Source organism: Galleria mellonella, unplaced genomic scaffold, assembly GCF_026898425.1.
Source record: "Galleria mellonella isolate WM207_F2 unplaced genomic scaffold, CSIRO_AGI_GalMel_v1 utg270, whole genome shotgun sequence".
Classification (NCBI taxonomy): domain Eukaryota; kingdom Metazoa; phylum Arthropoda; class Insecta; order Lepidoptera; family Pyralidae; genus Galleria; species Galleria mellonella.
In genome coordinates, this window is record NW_026442062.1 from 839,692 (window position 1) to 860,611 (window position 20,920).

Sequence of the window (20,920 nt, forward strand, 5' to 3'; positions counted from 1 at the left end):
GTCACTTACCATCAGGTGAGCTGCATGCTCTTTTGCCCTCTGTAATATAAAAAAAACAAAACCTAGATTTTTTTTATAGAACTTAGAATGGCAAACAAGCTGACGGCCCAGTAAATTCACGCCATATCCCACCCTTCAAACCGAAACATAGCCATGCAAACACAAATGCTTCACGGTTGAAACACGAATGGGCCAGAGGTACCCAAGCAATCTCCCTGTGGTATATCAATACGAAACAATATTAATAATATTAAATACAACGTTTGTACTTATGTATTTTTATTAGAATTTATTTATGTGTTTTAAAAAATTACCTCTGTTTATTACTGCTTACGAATGCATCATTAGTTATGATCCGCATTCAAAGTCGTATAAAAGAATTATAAAATCTGAAGTTATTTGTCTATAAAAATATCATGCTACTATATATTTTGTATATGAACAAGCTGTAATGGAAAGAGTATAGTTTACATTGAATAATTTACCAGAGGGAGACTTTGTACAAAAGTCGATTGCTTGGGTACCTCTCCCTTTCGTGTTTCTACCGTGAAGCAGTTGTGTTTGCATGGCTGTGTTTCGGTTTGAAGGGTGGGATATGGCGTGAATTTACTGGGTACTGAGGAATAACAACTGAGTCCTCAGGAATGTCAACGCATGGGGGGTATCATGGGCGAAACAGTATACTCTGTTATGTCCATGGTACTGCTCATGTCTATAGGCGACGGTTACCACTTTCCATCAGGTGGGCCGTCAGCTTGTTTGCCAATCTAAATTGTATAAAAAAAAAAACGAAAACCACGCAGTAACGTTATCATATTTCAATCAATTAAAATTACTTTTGAAATATTCACAGAAAGAAAGCGAGTTAGAGTGAGAAGTGAGTCTTGAGAGTTCACAGTCTTGAAATTTGGCATACACATAGTTTTTAGTAAAAAAAATAGATTTCTATTTTGGTTTTAGGAAACGAAGCTGTGACTTTCATTGGTACCATATACCTGTTTACTTTTCATATTTTTGTTATTGCTTTTTTGCAAAATCATTTAATTCATTCGTAGTTTCAAATCATTTACATTACCTGTACCCTGATCTTGAGTTAATACGCTAACTATTACAATAATACAAAATATAATTCCACATTGAAGCAGTGAATTTAGCCACGACAAAATTAATATGAGACGAACACCGTAGAGCACTGTCCTGTCGAATGAAAAAAATAAATGCTTCAAATTTCACTTAACATATGAGGCAAATACAGAACTCCGTCCTTATTGGAGCGGCTTAATAAACTTGCATTAATTACATCTGTTACATAAACTTTATAAGTAAATTACAAGATCTAATTTTGTTTGTCTCCTGTAAGACTTGAATATTTACGAGGAAGGTAAAGCTCAGGTGTAAGATATTCTTTATAGGCAATACATTAGGTCGAATCAACTACAAAGTGTTTTGTACAACCACTTGCTACTCCTTTTGTTACGCGAACCGAGCTGCTGATAGTTTAGAAACCTATTATAGGTGGCGAGGTGATCGAAACATAACCTCTACAATAGAGTTAGTTGCTCGATTAATAACGTGAACAATGCAGTTAGGTTCAGTGCAAGGTATATTACAGTTAACTAATAATACGTTATGAGAAACCGGTAGATGTTACACTAACATCGTTTGTAACAAAATACGGCCGGGGATATGTTCAAGGGAAGCAAATAGGTTGTAGTGGTAATCAATGGTGATCAACATTGTTAATTTTGATAAACAATATTGACTGTCCTGTGGTCCTAGCATAGAATGGCCAACTTCATTCTTTCACGTAGGTATCATAAGAGACGACTAAGGGGACTTAATAATGGAGGAACAGACAGCAGTATCCCTCTGAAAACATCACCTAAACCTAACTGCGGTTATCAACCAGCTTGCCAAGCGTGACAACTACTGGAAAACTCCCAAAGGGGAAGCCTATATTTAGCAGCAGACAGACGGCTAATATGAAGTGCTGTATGGGATGAAAATGGATCTAGGATACTTTTTATCGCGGTCAGTGAATATACGCGGACGAAATTTCGAGTAAAAGCTAGTTAAAATATTAGTTTAGTTATAACTATGGAGAAATGCTCGGTTTGGATTCTACTTACTTCCTTATCTTCCCGGAACGGATTGTTTTCTGTTATGTAGTTTTTTTATACAAATACAGATACTCGTTTGTATCGTTAAAAACAAGTCCAAATTCTTTAGCCTGGATAAAGCAGAGCATCGAGACGTTCTGACGACAATTAGTTCCGGAACGTACCGGATATATGCAAGAAACGCAAGAGAATTAATTTGCCTGAACAATGTCTCCGCACTCGAACACTCAGGTTGTGGAATTAATTTTTTAATGCTGTTTCCCCTAGAGACTACAACATGGGATTCTTCAACAAGGGTCTTCAAATAGGGTTCCTTGAGGGTCGGCAACGTACGCGTGATACCTTCAGCGTTGCTCGCGTCCATCAGTCACGATAACTGTTTACCATCAGGTCTACTGGTTACCAAAGATCGAATTCTTGTTCTCCACCATAGTAGTATAATAAAAACTATACATATAAGAAGGAATTTTATCAAGAGCCATTTTTTTATCAGTCCTAGATTTTCTGGATACAACTTTTCCAAGAATAAGATATTGTGTGATTCGGTCAAAAAATGGGCCATCGCACAATCTTATAATATTACTTAATCACCTTTTAATGTACCTATCATAGAGCATATTCTTATTTAAAAGGCCGGCAGAACACTTGCAATACCGTTGGTGTTGTGGGTGATCATGGGTGGCGGTAGTCACTTACCATCAGGTGAACCGCATGTAATTTACCCCCTGTGTTATAAAAAAAAATTGTTTTGTATTTAATGTGGTATAAAACTAGCGTCTATATTAAAAAACAAATATTTAATGATGTAACATTCCTACGATATATGTGTAGGAGTCACTCGGAACCCATTTTAAGAGTCACTTGCGTAGATATTATTTCAAACCCATTTGTAATAACGAAAAAATGTTTTATATAAGTTTTTTTTTTTTGATGGGTGAAAATGGTATGGTAACTCCGCCTGCGCTAACGGAATACGCTGGCGGAGCACCAGTGAAGGGTGATAGATGAGAATGAAAACAGGCCAGTTAGCCCATCATGATGAATTCATCAGGAATTAACCATGATAGTTTCCAGGGAGAACCGCAAGGAGGTTGACCTGGTTGGGTATATTGCTAGCAATGGGATTCTCAGTCTCCATTACTAATAATCCCTTTCCCCCTAAATATAAAGGTTGTTACTTCGAATTTGTTGACACAGGGTTTTACTAATTAGAATGATCAATAATTTAATATAAAAGCTCTTTGATTTAAATGCTATTTAATCTTGTAAGAATTATTAACTGGATTTTCCCGTAATTTTCTAATTACAGGAGAACAGTACCACGAAAAGGACATGTACTATGTTTTAATAAATAAATAACAAAATTCCATAACTGTGTGTAATCATAACCAGTGGATCTTGCCCATACAGAATATTTACGTAGTTTATTTAAATAAAATATTGGCATGTTATTGGCTAATTAATATTATTATTTCAACCGTTAAGTGCCCACTGCTGGGCTTATGTAGAATAGGTTTTTTCTCTTTTTTTATACAACGTAGAATGGCAAACAAGCTGACGGCCCACCTGATGGAAAGTGGTAACCGTCGCCTATAGACATGAGCAGTACCATGGACATAACAGAGTATACTGTTTCGCCCATGATACCCCCCATGCGTTGCCATTCCTGAGGACTCTGGTGGTTTTCCTCTGTACCCAATAAATTCACATTACAAACATCACAAACGGCCATTAAGGCCACTTTTTAAAATGTAAAAATGTCCACCCGTGCGACGCCGGGACGGGCCGCCAGTGATAAAATAAAACTACAACTTGTATAATTCCAATTGTTTTATTCTCAGTACATTCAAAGCAATGCCGTGTGCCTTTAGTCTATTCTTAACAATATTATATACATCTTATTGTATAGTATTGAGTTTTGTTTAAACACCGTTTCAAATGCAATATGAAACTCGGACAATATGAACTGTACAAAAATTTTCGATCTACAATTTCGTATGCACCAAGCACTCGTGATGTTGCCGCCAATTTAGACTTATAAAGGCAAGCGGTTACTGTAAGCTAGATGTGGCACATTCCTTAATACTCACAAACGACTCTTTGAACGGTTTATTTTTTTTATTTATTAACTAAGAACCACTAACAATATCACAATCTCGACTGTCAATCTGTCTGTTGTAGCATATAATTACATTAATATACCTTATATTTATGATATATAATAAATATTATAATTAAAATGTAAATAAAAAAAAAATATTGCTGATATCGTACAAAATAATTAGCGAATCAAACTTGTTTTATAAAAACTGTATAATAGTACATTACTGCAGCGGAGGCATTGATGGACGAACGTACAAATGTGGGCCGAAGCGTAGCCGAGGCACACATACGTGAGCCCATCAATGCCTAGTTGTGGCCAAGGCTTGTATAGTACTTTTCTCAAACAATGCGCGGAAATCAAAAACACAATTTTACTTTTTAAGTTCAATGACGAATAACGAACAATAATAATTTTTCACGCGCCATAATGTTCCTTTGTTGTTTTTTTTTTTTCAATAAACAGGTTTCTATTTGCAAGCCAGTTCGAAATTTAAATAAAATCTTTTATTAGTTACCTTCTCACTAGCCATGTTTCGAAATAAAACGTCACTCCATTTTTAAATTACAGGACAGATATGAGTTTACATAGTAATTTACTCGTATTTGGTCGCAAAACACGACAGATATGGATTTTCATACAACTTTTGCCGGCCGCCGCCCACATGTATCTGGCCAGTACGGCAATTTTGATTTATCTCGAAGAAGATTGTCAAAATAATGCTCACATTTCTAAGCATGTTTGGGAAAAAAATGTTTTCCCAACAAAGTTTTTTTTTTTTTTTACAACACATTGGGAATGGCAAACGAGCATGCGGCTCACCTGATGGTAAGTGACTATCGTAATAGAGCCGCCCATGGTCACCCACAACAACTCACAACAACAACAACAACACAACACAACAACATGGTTACTCGCTGCTCCCAACAAAGTCCATAATGCTCATTGTAATAATAATAATACATTAGCAGATACCAATTGTAATCTTATGGAATGCAAATAAACAAATAATATTATTGTAATCCCAACACTGATACCCACAGTACGGGATATATTAATAATTAACTTCGTGATATCTGTCGTGTAATAACTATCGTAATAGAGTCCACAAAAACATTATACAGTATTGTTATTAATTTAGTTAACAAAGACATAGCAGTATAATGTGTATGAATTTGATAATTTTGGAAAATTATACAATAAAGAAAACAGCAACCACTACGGTTTATATTTTTTTTTTATGGAATTTAGAATGGCGGACAAGCTGACGGGCCACCTGAGGGAAAATGGTAACCGTCGCCTATAGACATTAGCAGTACCATGGATATAACAGAGTATACTTTTTCGCCCATGATACCTCCCATACGTTGCCATTCCTGAGAACTCAGGTGTTATTCTTCTGTATTTACTACTAAGGGAGGATGATATATATATATATATATATATATATATATGTAATATTGATAATGAAACAAAAGCTAAAACTAAACAAAATAAGCTGACGGCTAAACTGTAATCTCTAAGAGGTAGTTAGAGACATTAATTAACTGTAGATAGTTAAGTAAAACTATACAGGAAAATTGTGAAATATCCCAAAAATTTGTCAAAACGCACATAAGCTAGTACAATGGCCTTTATGGAGATTTGCGTAATACCAGAAGCTGATGCAGTTTATCTGGATCCAATTAAAATTTGATTGAAATTGGTCCAGTTATTTTTTTCATTTGGTACGAATATAAATTCTTACTAATATTATAAAAGTGTAAGTTTGTAGTTTTTATACCACTGTTGTAGCAAACAAGCATACGGCCCACCTAATAATAAGCGGCACAGATGGTATACACATACTATATGGGATTGAAAAGGATCTATATATAGACTACGATCTATTCCGGCCAATTTTATTCTAGTCACGCAAACGAAGTCACGAGTTAAAGATAGTATTATCTACTAGCTATATAAAGATCAACATCTTTATCATTTTACCCATTCATTGTCTGCTACTGAACATAAATCTTCCTTAAGGACTACCACGATAAACGATCTTGAGCTTTTTATATACAAATATAAAAGCTCTCAAATATTTCTCATCATTTCTTTTTAATATTCATTGACGATAATGTCTTACTCCCTTTAGCGTTACGAGAATTTCGTTATTTCATAATTTATGATTTTATTCCGCAAAAAAATCGATCGTGACAAAAGTAATATTTAACTTACAGGGAATTAAAAGTTTCACCCTCGCCTATCATCTCTAACTGGTGCCCCGCCAGCGTATATCGTTAGTGCAGGCGGGGTTACCATTCTATTATCAACCATTGAAAAAAAAAACACGGAACTAAACATTTCGTGTGGGCGTAGTATACAATGGACCAACTCATCTTCTCCTAAACTGAAACTGTGTGACTAAAGGTTGAGGAATAGGTAGCAGCGTCCCTCTTTAGACATCACCAAAGTCTCTAACAGCGGTAGCCAACTCGCCTACCAAGCATGGCACTTTTGGCAAAACCCCCCAGTAGGGAGAGGCCTATGTTTAGCAGTGGACGGTTAATGGCTAATATAATATATGATTAATTGCAAAAAGAATTATAAAAATCGGTTGAAAATCAGCGTTAATAATGTTTAACATTCCTTTACACCATTTTACTAAAAATTACCAAGTACTTTTTACATGTACAAAAAGTATATGATAATTAAAAATCTCTTTTTGAAGCTACTGAGTTTACTATTGATATAGGAGGATAGTTTTTTAAAATCCAATCCGTCTATAAAGCATCAATTTTATTTGCAACATCAGTTAAAAAAAAAACAATTGTAACTGTAATACTGCAACGGAATAGACAAATATTGAAACTAGACAGACAAATAACGAAAATAGACGAAATAGTAAATAATATTTCATATGACAACACAAAGTCATGTATTCAATAAATATTTAATTTATAGCTCTCACGTTACAACCACTTGCACTGCAAATGTTGCACTTTGAAAATAAAACGAAACTTGTCACATTTTTATTTGCGTCCAACGAGCCGTTTGTACGTATCGTATAAATTCTAATGCTAGCGTAAAAACTTTGTGCATGTCCTTTAAAAATCACCTAACCTTTAACCATTGACAAAAATATATTTTTCATTTCAATTCTCTACAAATGTTTAAAATTAGTTATCTATCTAATGATGTCGATGTAAAAAATTCTATTAGTCTGCAAAACTGTTAACTGTTATGAATGAATTATATATAATATATTTATATTTAATCGGATATCTAATAATTTTCTCTCCAATGTGTATATAATTTTAGAAAAATTCCAATGAATTTGATTTCAAATTAGATTTTCATATTTGATTAGTAATAACAAGATTTACAGTCACCGTCCAAAAAGTGAAATAAAATATCATCCAAACAGGATGCTATCTTCCCTATCAATGATCTTTAACACATTATTTTAATAAGTATACTTTGTTTAAATGATGCAATGTAGAAAATTAAAGTACAAAAAATTAATATATACACATTGGTATAAATGAAATATGATTGTATTATTGCTGCAACCTCAATTTTCAATATTAAACAAATTAGCATACAAGCAATACAAAACAAAATAATCCTTACTAATGTTATAAATGTAAATGTTTGTTTCTTACGTCTTGGCACCTTAATACTTGATCTAATCGCTATGAAATTTAGTACTTAGGTACTATATATGATGGAGAACACAGGCTAATTTATTTATCCTGATCAGTGAATATATCGCAATCACGCGAACAAAGTAACAGGTAAAAGCTTGTAATTCAATTATTTATAAGAAAAATGTAAATCTGGTAATTACTGATCGATGATTCCAACTTATAAAATATTTCTAATAGAATTTTTGACATCAACTATTTCCTTATCTACGTCCAACTTTGCGATATTGTCAGCATTACACCTAACGTTATTGAGTTCCTTTATGGAAATAAAATCAATTTTCGCAAGCACAAACTTTACTACGTCATCAAATTAAATAGTCACACTCAAAATATCACACTTTATATGATCATTATTATCAACTTAAAATGTCTTCATAAGAATATGTTCAGACAACCCACCTATGTTCGGTATGACTCCACTGTTTTTCACTGTTTTGTCTTTTCTATGCAAACTACATTTCTTCTCCTTATGTCCAATTTCTGATTTATTATGGGTTGTTTTGATTTGAGACGATATAGATACGTTACGTTTTTTGGTCCCGCACTTTTTACATTCGCACGCACTATTACTGTCACTATCAGCACTTAGAACTTTTTTGTCGTCACGCTTTAAATTTGCTAGTTGATTTTTATTTTCTTCGTACTTTTTTGTTTTATCTTCTGTTGCTTTTTTGACTTCACCCGATAGTTGCGAGTGATCGAAACAGGTAGTAGTTTTCTGTAACAAAACATGTTCTATTATTATAATGGTTAAATAATCAATTGACCAAACTACAATATTCAAATTGAATTGTAAATTTGTAAATGCAAAATCAGCATGTCCACCCAGCACGTTGGGTTGTTTGTGGATTTAGCATAAAATGCGTATAGCATAAAAAACTTAACAACAAAGAAGGTAAAGGTAAAGAGAAACGTACAGTGGGATTAACAGCCTTGGAATATATTTGCACCCGTCCCTCGAGCTCCATTTTGAGTCGCCAGTCGCGTAGATACATGTGCGCCGCTGCTGCACTCGGCCAGCCGCGTCGCCACGTGTGCCACCTAGCGATGAGATTGTTATTCATTTACGTATTTATTCTTTGTTGCATTAGTAACAGAAATAAAAAAATACGGTAAATAAATGAATGAGGTATAAAAGGCTGCTTTATTGTTAAGCAATCTCTTCCAGAAAATCTTCAGATAGGAAACATTGAGAAAAGAGACAAGAGATATAAGACGCAGTCTTTGATTATATAGATAGTGTCTCCATACAAATGCTTGGAGAAAAGCGAGTCAACTTTTTTATATAATTTTGCGTAATAAATGAATGTTTGTTGTAACTTTTATATTTATTTTATTTGATAATTTTCGCGCCTTTTTAATATGTAAAAACCAAATTTTAATTATTAAATATAGATACGTCAAGATACATTATGTGCATAAATATGTAGAGAACTGATAAAAAATTTGTCAAATAATTTGACTATTAGCTGACGAAAAGTTGACCCGTTCTTGAGGCTTAAGGTTCGAGCCTTAAGGCTACAATCGAACGATACAATCGAAGGGTGCGTTATATACAAAATATATATTCATATGTCTATTTATATACTTACCTTGTTAATAGCTGTAGAATTCTGGACTTCTGTCCTAACGATCTGTACATTAAGACTGTATATCTGAACGCAATTAGGTCACCTCTAATTGGTTTATCTATATTTCGATTTTTAAAGTTCAGTTTTAAAGCTTCTAAGTAGTATTTTGAGGCTGGACTTTGTAGACCTGTAACATAGAGAGATATATAATTTATTTGCATTACTTACAACACACAAACCACAACAGATATACCATAGATACTATAGGAAGACTTTGTACAAAAGTCGTGTGCTTGGGTACCTTTCTCTCTTAAAAATAATATTGGATAAGAAACTTTTAGCATATTCTAAAATAGATATCCGACCGAAATAGACGATATGGAAATGGGTGATGACCTTTTTTCCGTTATTAATGTCTAGAATAACCCAATATCTATATATCGGATCGGTATTCATATTACCCGCTTAGTAACCAGCATACACGTTATTCATAATACGAGTATCGAAAACTTTATACAACTTTAATAACCCTGTTATATATGTTGTAGAGTTTGTAATCACTTTAAAATGGCTACTGTAAAACAAGCATATAAAAGCCGTCATTATACGAAATATAATTACAGCTAGTTAGGAAATAATTTATAATATAGAAACATAATTATCTTTTTTATTTTTAAAACTTATGCTTAATTTTTAATATGATGTCTGTATAATGTAATATTCATAATACCATAGTAACTCCACGTGATTCCCTCTAAAAACTGTCTCGATTAATTCTTGTTGAATCCCTCACTTGGATCTGCTTTCGTCCTCTCCTATCATCTCTTACTAGTGTCTCGCTAGTGTAAACCGATAGCGTGGACTGGCTTACCATTCCATTTTCATCAATTAAAAGATATCATAGTATTTTTGTTAATGCAAAAGGAAAAATAAATGTAGTATTGGAATATTGCGCACAGAGATTTAACAAAAAATTAAAAAGGAGAAATGTTTTCAAAATTTATTTTGGAGATTTATTTGAAAATTTGGATTTTACTGGAAACTTGATAAAAAATAAGACCTCCGTAGTAAACACTACGTGTAAATGTGATTACAGGTTCGCTTCTTTGTCGATTTCAATTTATGAAACAAATTTTTTGTAGTACTGGTACCGTTTTAAATGATGAATCCTTATATTTTTGCTACCTAGTGTCTCATATTATCATTATTTTCCTATCCTTATCCCAATCATTTGTGGTCGGCGTAATATGATTTTATCCATATTACAAAAAGATTTGGTTTTTAGTTTTACTACCGGCCACCTGCCTGACGTCAACCCTCTTTGGGAACCTAGTGTCTCATAATACAATTAATATTCTAATTGGACTATATTAATTTTGAATCATTTATTAATTTCTCATAATACACTTACTATATCTATATCTTATTTAATTTTGAGTATCGTATTTATTTATTCAGTAAATACCTTTCATCCTCAACCAGTCTCCGTAAAGCACGAAATGTTCCCAATTATTTGGTTCCAACTCCACCAACTTCGTCAGTATACTCTTCTTCTCTGACTCTGGTTTAAGGGCCAATAGTTCCACGTGCGCTTGTACAAATCTTGGCTGCAGCCATATGCATTTTTCTAGCATTTTGATAGCTTGAATTGTTTGGCCGCTCTTTCTAAAGCGAGAAGTTTATTGTTATGATTAGGTACAAATTCGTTTTTATTCTAATGTAGATAAATAAATTTCTAGTATTGGCAAAGAAAGATGTATGTAAGTTTTTGGTAATCAGTTCTCTCTGTCTATCATGCAAGGAATAAAACAAGTTCCTTGTATGGTAGCTTCTTGTATACCTACTATAAAAATTAATACGAAGTTTCGAAGACAAACTAAATTTAGGTTCATATCAAAAGAAATATCAAAAATAAATTTATTAGCTCAAATATTTTATGGTAGGTAAAGATTATGGTCTTACTCGCAATTTCGAATGGTATATAATTAATGTGTATTATAATTTATAATTTCCGGCATAGAATGGACCACCCTTTCCTCTTCCGTGGGTATTGTAAGAGGTGACTAAGAGAGGGCGAGGGATGTGCAGCAGCACCTTAAAACAAATCCAAAGCCTAAGACCTCCAAGACACAACCTGAAGGGCCAACCACCAGCGAGTATTCATGTAACAATAACATCAAATTTATGCCCAAAATGCATGTGCCCTTTCATAAATAAAATAAGGTATGCGAGGTATAATATGAGGGCCCATGCTCGTTTACAGAGTCTTTGAAGTGGTCAACTTGACCAAAACGATTAGGATATATCTACTCACATATATATATTCATATATATAAAATCGCGAGATACAGCTATAGGGTCATAATGAAGAAGGATGATGTCAAAAATTTTATATGTATATTTTGTTTTATATTTTATTATTATATCTATGAAAATATATATCAAAAACATTACGAAACAAAGATTAATTCATAACTGAAAATACTCAATTGAAACGAAAATCCAAACGCTAGTGATAGCGAGGCTATTTGTTATATTCGGAGCTTACGAACTTTTCTCTTTGTTTCAGCCAATTTGTGGAAAAGTTACGTTGAAAATTCTGGATTCGGCGAATTTTAATATTTGCTTTTACGTATAATACTATACTACTAAAATAAAAATAAAATTTGATTTTATTTTGTGCATCATTTATATATTTATTTGAAGCACATAATACAAGTTTACAAATACAAACTTAAAACATAACTTGCAACTATGTACAAAAATTTATTGTTCAAGTTCAGTTCAAACTAGCCACCTAGCATGATCCAATAATAATTATGGCTGTAACAAAGCCATTTAAAAATATGGTGGTAAAAATAAGTTTCATTAAAAATTAGTTTTCGGCTTCATCATTGTCATATCAGCCGTTAACTGCCCACTGCTTAACATGGACCTTCCCCATAACGGGAGTTTTGCCAGTAGTTGCCATGCTTGGCAAGTAGGTTGGCAATCTGAATTAGACTTTTGTTGATGTTTTAAGAAAGATGCTGCTGATCATATCTCGACCATTATCCTTAGTCGCTTCTTACGACATCCACAGTAAGAAAAGAATCTTCGAAGAAATTTCGGCTTCACTCTATCTAAAAGATTTAATACACGCTCATTGAAATACAAAGAAAGTATTGTTCCCACTTACTTGTAAAGCTTGCCCAAGTTGTAATGCGCGTTTACGTGGTGCCTGTTGTATTTTATGGCCTGCAAGAAGTGGTGCTCAGCATTATCCATCCCCGAAACTAGCGTGCCGATATTGTTGTGGGCGCTCGCGTAGCTTGGCCACAGTCTGGGTAAAATACGATGTTATCACTAACAGACCTGGTGATTATTTGAACATGACTGTTGTTTTAAAATGTAATAGTTAGAGCTAGTGTTGCCAGAAATAAAAAAAAAAAAAACAAAATATGTAATGCATATAAATGAATACTGTAACTTGTTAATTTAAATGAAACAATCACTAATATGTATTGTGATAAAGTAGAAGACTTTCTACATTTGCTAGTGAAATGTGGCTGGAATTGTAACCTGAAACAGCGGATTCTGGGCGATACGCCATTATATAATGGTAATATCAATCTAATACTGAGTCAACCTGACAGTCGCAATGCATAACGGCTATATCTGTGGGTAAAGGTGTCCCTGACGGACTGACAGACTGACGTTCAGACATTGGCTATAAGGTTGGCATAGTCACTCAGGTGTACTAAAGCCTCATCAAAAATTTGATTAAAAAAAAAACTTGTTAATTTAAAACATAAAGTTCTCCTTATGGCCGGATTAGAATTTACGATCTTTATAGTCGAGGTTACGATATTTCCTCTAAATATTATTTCAACTAAGAGCGGGCAATGTTTTATTATTTTTAAAAACTGTTTATTACAAAGCAAAATATAATAAATCTAAATATAAATATATTATAATCATTTTAACTATCCACTGCTTAACATAAGCCTCCCTCTTGGGGGGTTTTGCCGATAGATTCAATGCTTGGCAGGCGGATTGCAAACCGCAGTTAGGCTTTAGAGATGTTTTAAGAGGGACGATGCTGTACATCCCACGCCCAATCTTAGTCGCCTCTTACGACCCCACGGGAAAGGAAGGAGTGGCCTATTCTATGCCGGGACCACACGGCAAATATTTATATGCTTTGTAATAAACAATTTTTTTGTTTCGCAATAAAAGCAATTTCCATCAAAAAGAGCCACCCAACCAAAATTGGCAATATAATTACGTAACATGGCTTCAAATAATAATCAAGAATTAAGAACCTCTTTCTTTAGGAATTCCTTTGCAAAATAAAAAATTCTAATTAAGAAAAAGTATTAAAAAAAAAAAATAACGAAAAATTTCGTACTCAGAAAAAGCTTAATCACTTAACACATCATTTTAAAAAGATACTTTTTATATACGAGTATATCTTTAAAATTTTTAAGAGACGGCACGAAATTAAAGGAAACATCATAATTTTTTTGTTCTTTTTTAATTTTATATTCTTTATTTATATATAAATATGTTGTGTGCAGTTTAGTTATTATAATTCTTAATATTTTTTTTTAACTCCTGTGTGGGTATAGTCGCATATTTCTGTAAAACAAAGTTTCTTTCTTTCTTCTTTCTAAATCATTAAACATTGCTCTATCAGCCGTGTAACCGTGGGCGTCGCGTTTACCTTAAAGCCTCTTTGTAATGTCTGATAGCGCTGTCTTGCTGCTCGCTCTCCCTCAAGAAGTTGCCCAAGTTGTAATGCAGTTTAGCATTCTGGGGCAAAGTCACTAAATCCGCTCTGGAACAAACAAAACACATTCGGCGGTAATTTACGCTCAAATGCGGCGACCGTGAAGCGAATATTGCGCTAGGTGTAAATCGCTGAAAGCGCTTTATGTCATATTTAAAACATTTCCCGGGTTATGAATGTTGGCAAACTTTTTAATTTGCTACCTGTTTGCGGTTGTTTTTATTAGCGGACCGACATTTGATCTTGTTATATGTGATATACGAGAATTATGCGCTCATTTTATTGTACAGGTCTATTAGGAACACCGCTTACGGTCTATTAATGAAACTTTGTTCGCTTTTAAAGGAAAATTGATATTTAAATAGGTAAATGGAATTTAACTGGAATTGTTATGTGGAAACTGTGACAAATTATGAAAATGGATAGAGGAAGAAATGTATGTAAGAATAGGGTTACTTGATTTAGTATTTTCTACGAGATAAATACAGCCCTAGACGGACGTATGTCGACCAAATAGGCGACGTGCTGAAGAAGAGCCAAATTAAAAGTACCCGTAACCGGTGAGAAGCGATGAGTTTGGAAAAAGCAAAAGAGGTTTGTTTGAATCGAAGCATTTGGCGTTCTATTGTTTCTGCCTACCCTAATTACAGATATGTATGTATGTATATCTATTTTTATTACAAGAATCAGTTATTTTTGTACCCTATAAACCTTCATAGTTTCTGTTAGCACTGCACAGATAACCTATAATGTCATTTTTTATACAACTTAGAATGGCAAACAAGCTGACAGTCCACCTGATGAAAAGTGGTAACCGTCGCCTATAGACATGAGCAATAGCATAGACAAAACAGAGTATATAATATACTATTTCACTCATGATACCCCCCATGCGTTGTCATTCCTGTGGACTCACGTGTTTTTCCTCTGTAACCTGTAAATTCACTGCCATATTCCACTCTTCAAACCGAAACAGTCATGCAAACAACAGCTTCATGGCAAGAAACACGAATGGGACAGAAATGCCCAAGCAGACGACTTTAGTACAATGTCTCCCTCTAGTACAAAATTTCGCATGTCAGTAATTTAATTTCCATGGTCAGTATAAATATTTTCACCATTATTTATGATCAGAGCACAATTTACGAAACATCAAGCAGCTTAATAGAAAATATCAACAAAATGGCTCCATATTGCTAAACTAACAGTACTTTACCGCTGTACTATCGAAAACTGATGAAAGTACCCTCATAAAAGACCGCAGTATTTAATATGATTACCCATATTTCATTTTTTTTTTGATCGTGAAAATTCTTGATAACCCCGCCTGCACTAATGGATACGCTGGCTGAGCACCTGAATATCATCCTTGAGGATGAAGACAGGCCAGTTAGCCCATCATGATGGATTCATTCCATTAACCATGATAAAATCCAAAAAAAACCGCAGTACTGGTTAAAACTGATGAATAGGATTCTAAAAGATTGCAGTATTTAATATGATTACCCCATATTTCATTAGTGTGAACCAGTATCGAATGTTGTGAAGTTTAAACCTAAATGAGATCAGTTTACGGCGCGTTAAATTATTTCATTAAATTTCCTCGTAAAACTACGTGTAGTAGAAAATAAAGTGTGCATTTTGCAGATGGATTATGATTTAATATAACAATTTTGTTTCAGTTTCCTTCATAAAATTCAGATATAACGATGAGCATTAACCTTCTGACCGGGCGTGCCGCGATATCCGCGTGCAGTATCTACTAGTTAAATTTTACGCATCCCGCGATTTCGACGTGCTCACATTTTTTTTATATTTATTGAAGTTGTTATCCCGCGATTCTTGTTCTGGTAGATCGATATTGTTTCTTAGGATCTCGCTAGATGGCTAAATACTGTTATTTGTTAATACGTACTGCTATTTGTTGTCAAATTGATGTGCGAAAATGTAGCGAAAAAAATAACACGGTCAGAGGGTTAAAGAGTTACCACAATAAAAAAAAGACTTCAAATATGGCAAATCAGTTATTTTGACTTAAAAATTGCATTACTGAACCAATTTTGATACAATTTCTATAGGACTAATTTGTAAGTATATTATTTCAGTTAAAAAATAATTTTCTTATATGGAAGACTGGTTGATGTTCAGCAGTGGATGATGAACGGCTGGTATCATAATAATGATGATGATGAGACTGTCTGTTTATGATCTATTACGATAGATCAATAAATTATAAACTGTCACCGTCATGAAAAATATTGATAATGTTATGAGAATCGTTCAAACGTTGCAGGAAATAGTTGAAGCTGTCTCTTAGGTATTAACAAGAGATTGTATATAAGCTATGTATAAGAATAGGTGTCAGCGATAAAGGCAGCCATCTCGAGTGCACATAACAGGCAGCTTACAGGGAAATATAAGATTTTATAGTGTCACCGGTGACTATAAAACTTTGCATTGTGTTAGAGCTGCCACAGCGATTGACTCTTAAATAATATATCGACTTCTCGAACAATTCGCAAAGTATCCGACGATTTATGGGGGAATGTAAAGAAATAAATCATTTTTTGTCAATCACTTATGGGAAAATAAGAGAAAAAACAATTTGATGTGTCGAATGCGTAACTATTTGTCGTAGTTTAGTGCTGGTATGGTTATAGGAAATAGTTTATTATTATTTTTTTTACCTTTTAAAATGATAAAGAAGCTTAAGGTTCACTTTATGGAAATAATATTTGTCATTATATTAAAATTATCGGCGATTTACGTTTTTATTCAATATTTATTTCATATAAGTCGTTATGTTAACATAATGTCTTAATAAGGAATATTTTATAAATTGTAAATCCATAAATAGTAAGTACTTGCATTTAAAAATAACATTAAAATATTATAGATTTTAAAAGCCGTAGATTTTGTAATAATAAATAAATAAATAAACGACGAAATCTTAGAAATAATTGAACAAGTACAAGTTCAAATTTAGTACGTAATAGAATCCTCATAGACTAGGACTAGGCACTTCTCAAAATTTCCACGAAATCACCTATTTAAAACAAGACATATTAAGGTTGAGAAATAGAATTCTTTCCAAGGGCTAAATTTGTCTTTGTAAATCTAATTAGAATAGAAATAATATTTAAAATCTGTTATTTTTTATGATTTACTACTGAGTTCGGAATCATCATCTTCATCATCTTCTTACCCTTATCCCAATAATTTGGGGTCGGCGTAATATAATTTTGTTCATATTACAAAAAGACTTGGTTTTTAGTTTTACGACCGGCCACCTGCCTGACGTCAACCCTCTTTGGGAATATTATTATAAATTTTACAAACTCACCTCAATAGTGTAGCTCGATCTCTCCAATCCGCGTTCCTTTTATATGTTCTAGCAACTCCACTAGCAGCGAGTAGCGCCAGCCCGATGACAAGGAAGCCTTTTGTCCACGGCTTGGAGTACCACATCAGTTGCACCCCGTATGCCGTTATGATGACACTACCCACACTAGCAATAAAAAAAAATGCAGCTTAAAATAGCAAATAAAAAAGTATAAAAGTAACCTAAGATCGCCTTAACATATGAAAGTTAAACCTACGTAAGATACTTTACTTATTTAACTTAAAATACTATCGCAAAATTAATAAAACGTGATTAAAACTTATGTAAAATTAGCTTTAATGTAACAGATATAGGTATGGGGCTCTTTAGAAAGAGCGTATTAAGGTTTCTTTAGGATCGACAATGCGCACGTGACACCCCTAGTGTTGCAGTCATCCACAGGCTGCAGTGACCGTTTATCATCAGACGGGCTGTATGCTTGATTGCCACCTTCGTGGTATATAAAAAAAGGGTTTGAGTGACTATACATCGTGTATACGAATACACTGTCAGAGTGTACTAAACAAATTATAAGTTTATATCTGTACAGAGTGAGCTGTCACTCAGAATCTACATTAAGAACAGCTAAAGATAGAAAACAAATACATTAAATATTTTATGATATTGTTCGATAAAAAACAATATTAATAGCGCCAAAAAGCTACCGCCTATTTTTTTCTTCTGTACCCAAATGTTGCCTTGAAGAGATTGCTGTAGTGATAAGACCGCCTTTTGTTCGTTATATGTGCATATGTTACTATAAAAACTTGTGGATTTAAAAATGATCTTGTTTTTATAAAATTCTCACATTTACCAATTCACATTGATAAATCCTAACATGAGAGTTACTAATGTATTATGTTTATAAAAATCTATTTGGATTTTGTAAAGACATTGCGAAACGTACGTACGTAGACAACAAAGTTATAGGAAATTTGAAAATTTTCTCTCTTTGTAAAATGCTTAAAATTACATAAATACATTGGTTTATTTAAATTTAAATGTAAGTAAATACAATTTCAAATTGAAAGTTAACGCGACACGGTTACAAATAAATAGTACCTACATACCATATACTCATATGTATCAACGTGAAAATTTAGAATTAACTATACTAGTTTATCCACGTAAATGATTTTAAGATATTTTTCAACAATGTTTTTACTTTTATATACATCTATTTTTTTTATACCACTGAGGTGGCAAACAAGCATACGGCCCACCTGATGGTAAGTGGTTACCGTAGCCTATGAACACCTGCAATACCAGAGGTATTACGCGTGCGTTGTCGACCCTGAAGAAACCTCTTTACCCCCCTTTTGAAGAACCCCATGCTGTAGTCTCTTGGGAAAACCTCGGCAGGGAGCTCATTGCACAACCTGAGTGTTCGTGGGAGGAAACATCTCTGAAACCGCGCAGTACGCGACCATTGGGGCTGTAGGACATGAGGATGAACTCCCTGTCGATGGCGAGCCGTACGATGGTAGAAAGTGGCTGTGGGCATCATATTGAAGATTATATATATGTACTTGTGTATATAGTCTACTATGTAACAAATTTCAACATAATTAATTAATTATTTAGCTACTATTAGCAAAATTAATTGGCTATCGATTAAACTGCGCCTTAATTATTGTACGAAAAATAATATCCTATTTCGGGCAATCTCCTGATCAATTAAAGCCTTGTTTACGCAGAGTTCAAATGAGCGATATTCGATATAGTGATCAACAGGTGGGCTACAATTTAGGGGGAATCAATCTAACACCGCTTAGTGTAAATTAAACGACCTCTGATATGCATTTTTAACGAACTTTGAAAAAGACCCTTCCATACACTGGTTATATTATTTTGTATTGTTTACAAGATATCACTAATTATGAAGTTTTATTGTTAAAAGTTTTGTAAACACACATTATGTTTTAAAGTAATAACTACCGGTTTAACTTACAAATAATTATATCGAAAAATCACGACTAGTTTCGGAATCAATTCGTGATCTTTAGTCTTGAGTGAATGTGACTAATGACTAACTAAAATTAAAATATTTAATAAATAAAATTAAAGATATTTATTGCATGATATTTTTTTTATACAAAAAATTAGCGTACAAGCATACTGCCCGTCTGATGGTAAACGAGTGCCTTCCTTGTAACGGACGTTTTCAACACCAGGGGTATTACGTGCGCGTTCCAAACATCGAAGAAACCTTAATATGCCTATATATAAAGTAATAAATTACCATCATCAATTAAAAGAAGTTCTAAAATATATCTACAAATCTGTATTTAAACATTTTTATAAATAAAAATGATTACTGTTGAAGTAAACTTTAATAGTTTAATAGTTTTTTTTTTCTTTTTACTATAAAAAATTTATATAATTTATTGAATTTAGTGCCCATTTTCAATGCAACTTTATATGAGAAGAACTAGCAAGAAACTTAAGTGCTGTTTTTTTTTAAAACAAAATTAATTTTCGAATTAAAAATTTGTATCAATCATTATCAGATCATCAAACAGTATGTTATTTAATGAGTTTATTAGGATCATTTTCATAGTATATTGTGGAATATAAGCCACATGTACAATATTACTTATAGTTTTTATATATTTTTTTTATGCAGTTTAGAATGGCAAACAAGCTGACGGCCCACCTGTTGAAAAGTGGTTACCGTCGCCTATAAACATGAACAGTACTATAGACATGGAGTATAATGATTCGCCCATGATACCTCCCATGCGTCGCCATTCCTGAGGACTCAGGTGTTATTTCTCTATACCCTGTAAAGTCACTGCCATATCCCATCCTTCAAACCGAAACACAGCCATACAAATGCAACTGCTTGACGGTAGAAACACGAATGAGACAGAGGTACCCAAGCAAACGACTTTTGTACAAAGTCTCCCTCTGGTATAATTATTGTTAAATTTTAAATATACACAATAGAGATGTTTCCTTTTAGCTTCCCTTCACAGCCCTAATCTTTTAAGTTCCTTCTGCTAATATACGTACGTTTCTAACATCCTTTCCTGGTTTCCTCTGTCGTCCACTTTTATTCAGATAAATCATTATATTTACCTGGGTATATAAAGGACCCGCTCGGCGATAACGAAGCCGACGGTAACTAGTAAATTGCTAGCAGGCACGAAGGGTATCACCAACAGTAAGAGGCCGATTACAGCCGGAGTGTGTCTCTGTACCTGGTAGATAAAATTATAATTGTTTATATTTATAATAAGTTTACTACTGTAATCTTTTGGACGAAATAATAAAAAATATC

At 33.5% G+C, this 20,920-nt stretch overlaps 2 protein-coding genes across 2 annotated transcripts in view; both read right to left on the reverse strand.

Moving 5' to 3' along the window:
- Nucleotides 1–20,920, reverse strand: part of LOC113523390 (tumor suppressor candidate 3) — a 558,159-nt gene that overhangs the window by 203,964 nt on the left and 333,275 nt on the right. The gene's annotated exons all lie outside the window — the stretch shown is intronic.
- Nucleotides 5,695–20,920, reverse strand: part of LOC116412721 (protein O-mannosyl-transferase TMTC1-like) — a 200,281-nt gene continuing 185,055 nt past the window's right edge. Inside the window, exons 8-15 of the mRNA XM_031907509.2 lie at nucleotides 20,719–20,840; nucleotides 17,599–17,763; nucleotides 14,190–14,303; nucleotides 12,663–12,806; nucleotides 10,950–11,149; nucleotides 9,506–9,671; nucleotides 8,831–8,954; nucleotides 5,695–8,631 (exon numbers count right to left, since the gene is read on the reverse strand). Coding sequence (XP_031763369.2) covers nucleotides 8,275–8,631; nucleotides 8,831–8,954; nucleotides 9,506–9,671; nucleotides 10,950–11,149; nucleotides 12,663–12,806; nucleotides 14,190–14,303; nucleotides 17,599–17,763; nucleotides 20,719–20,840 — 1,392 coding nt within the window. The 3' untranslated portion in view covers nucleotides 5,695–8,274. The remainder of the gene's footprint in view (nucleotides 8,632–8,830; nucleotides 8,955–9,505; nucleotides 9,672–10,949; nucleotides 11,150–12,662; nucleotides 12,807–14,189; nucleotides 14,304–17,598; nucleotides 17,764–20,718; nucleotides 20,841–20,920) is intronic.